At 38.1% G+C, this 2,662-nt stretch overlaps 1 protein-coding gene across 1 annotated transcript in view; it reads left to right on the top strand.

Annotated features, from left to right (window-relative positions):
- The window catches only part of LOC102859328 (40S ribosomal protein S18-like), a 14,031-nt gene extending 11,673 nt beyond the window's left edge, over positions 1-2,358 (top strand). Inside the window, exon 2 of the mRNA XM_006893756.1 lies at positions 2,342-2,358. Coding sequence (XP_006893818.1) covers positions 2,342-2,358 — 17 coding nt within the window. The remainder of the gene's footprint in view (positions 1-2,341) is intronic.
- Positions 2,359-2,662: the final 304 nt, after the last annotated feature.

Raw genomic sequence — 2,662 nt, 5'->3', positions numbered from 1 at the left:
CACTGCTCTATCTTGAGTCAACCTCATTGTCTCTGACACACCTGATAGATGGAAAGCATACTGAAACTGTCAGTGACTTAATCTTACTTGGTTGTGTAATAAAGACACTTGGCATCAGCAGTCAGGAGAGCAGGGGACAGACTGTACAGAGAAAGTCTATAGTCTCTAAATTATTGAGGAGCAATGATGTTAATTTGAAGACTATATTGTGTCTGACTCTGATAATGGTCTTTTTTATCATCTACTATATGTCTGAGAGCTGGGCAATGAATAAGGATGACAGAAGAAAAAATTCTGCCTTTAAATTGTGGTGTTGGAGAAAAGTACTGAATATCTCATGGACTGCCAAGAATATAAACAGATACATCTTGGAGAGGAATAAAACTAGATTGCTCCTTGAAAGCAAGCATGGTGAAGCTTCGGCTCACATACTTTGGGTGTGTTGCTAGAAGAGGCTATTCCTTGGAGAAGGACATCATGCTTGGAAAGGTGGAGGGATGGCAAAGAAGAGGCAGACCCGCAACCAGGTGGACTGACACAGTTACTGCAGCAATGGGTTTGAGTGTGTCAGAGACTGTGAGGTAGGCACAGGATAGGCTAGGGTTCACATCTATTGTTTACAGGGTTGCTATGAGTCATACTAAACTGGACCATACCTAATCATAGTAATAAATCTTTACAGGAACAGACTGCTATATCTTCCCAGGATAGAATGACTGATAGTTTCAAATTCCCATAGTTTCAATTAGCAACTGAGTGTTTAATAACTGAGTCACTGCTTGTTGTTGTTATGTGCCATTGACTCAGTTCCAGCTCATAGTGATCCTGTATACAACCAGGGCTCCTGGTGAATCCAAGTTGGTGATGTTGTTAGTTGCTGTTGAGTTGAGGACACAACAGTATTTCCCTATTTTAACATTTTATTATGATTATTTTTAAGATAAATAATAGAAGTGACTCATTATATACTTTAAAAAGCCAAACCTATAATTCCTTTGCATGAACATAGTGACTCTATGATGTATATGGAATTTTAAACATTAATAATCCTGAAATTTGTGCAATTTGGTTTCCTCCTCTCATAATATTATAGCCATTTTCTCTTATTATTACATAGTTCTTATAATTGCTACATTTAATGGCTGTATAATAATTTACAAGTTCTTTATATGCTAACAGAATTCCTTTGGGTTGAGAACAGATAATAATTATATTAAAGAATTAAAACAGAAAATATTCTGTAAGCCCATTCTAAAGCACTGGTTGTCAAATTAGTCCTTAGCATATCTTAAAAGTTACTGAGTTAAGGAAGAGGAAGAAGATAGGAGGAATCTGGGACTTCCCAAGCTCTTCAGTCAAAACACTTCCTCTTTAATTTCTAGTTTTGGAAAACAAGGCTCCCTTGCTTTTTTAAAAAAAAGTTCAAGATTAAATGATGTGATTTTGTTATTGTGTTATTCGGTTCTGTCAAGTCTACTCCAACTCACAATAGCCCTATATACAGCAGACAGAAACCTTGGCCCATCCTGCATCATTCTCAAGATCTCCACTGTGTTTAAGTTCCAGTGACTACTGTGCCAATCCATCTCGTTGAGGGTCTTCTTCTCTTTCTCTTTCTGCCATCTACTTTTCCAACATGGCATTCTTTCCAAGGATTAGACTCTTTTGATTATATACCCAATCTATGTGAGACAGACTCATCATCCTTGACTCTAAGAATCACCCTGGCAGATTGATTTGTTCTTTTGGCAGTCCATATAATGCTTATTTATTACTTGTACAACATTGAGCAAGTTAGATAAATATTTCAGTTTCTTTTTTTAAAAAATGGGATATTATTTTTTTTTAAGTCATAGGGTTATTGGGGAGCTTTTGTAGTTCATAGCAGTTCAAGTCAACCAGCAGATCTTAAGGAGAAAAGCAGTCTCCTCCTTTTATAATTTACGGTCCTGAAAACCTGAGAGAGGGTCTCCACAAGCTCTAGTGGCCTAGTGGCAAGAAGTTGTGCTGTAATACTGAAGGCACACGATTTGAGGTCACCAGCTCCTCCAAGGGAAAAGAATGGGCAATATCCCTAGATCAACTACCTCTGACAACCTACCAGAGGAAGGTCAGCTCTGGGTCAGTCCTAACTCTACGGTACACAACATCAACAGCAATGAGTGAGAACCTCCTTAATGGGGTGGTGTCATAGGGTTATAATGAAGATATGTCAGTCAGTCACTTAGAATAATGTCTGCCATACAAATATTGCATAAGTGTTTGCTGAATAAATCTCACAGAATACTGGAAAATAATAGCATTAGACTAATAAGCCCCAGTCCTTTCTTATGAATTCTAGAGCAAGAAGTAGATTAAAAGACAATATAGAGCTTCAAATGGTGGTGATAGCTACATCTCAAAAAAGGGCTTTTACTTGGACTGAAGGGCTCTTTGACTGCATAGTACATAGGGAACTGTATTACTAAGCGAAAGGCCACACCTCTCTGCTGGGTTGAATCCACCAGTGGCGCCAAGCTTGCAATAAGAGCTGTGTCATTAACAGCTTTGGAAATCCCGTCAAGGGTCAACAAGGAGTAGGTTTAGCTTGACAGATATGAGAACGATTTTGACTAAAGATGTCAAAAGTAATGTCTCAATATTTTATGCTTGACTGGCTTCA

This window comes from Elephantulus edwardii, unplaced genomic scaffold (genome assembly GCF_000299155.1).
Source record: "Elephantulus edwardii isolate Elephantulus edwardi_28Jun2011 unplaced genomic scaffold, EleEdw1.0 scaffold00130, whole genome shotgun sequence".
NCBI classification, from domain to species: domain Eukaryota; kingdom Metazoa; phylum Chordata; class Mammalia; order Macroscelidea; family Macroscelididae; genus Elephantulus; species Elephantulus edwardii.
Note: the sequence above shows the minus strand (reverse complement) of the source record. Positions and strands in the feature narration are given on the sequence as shown.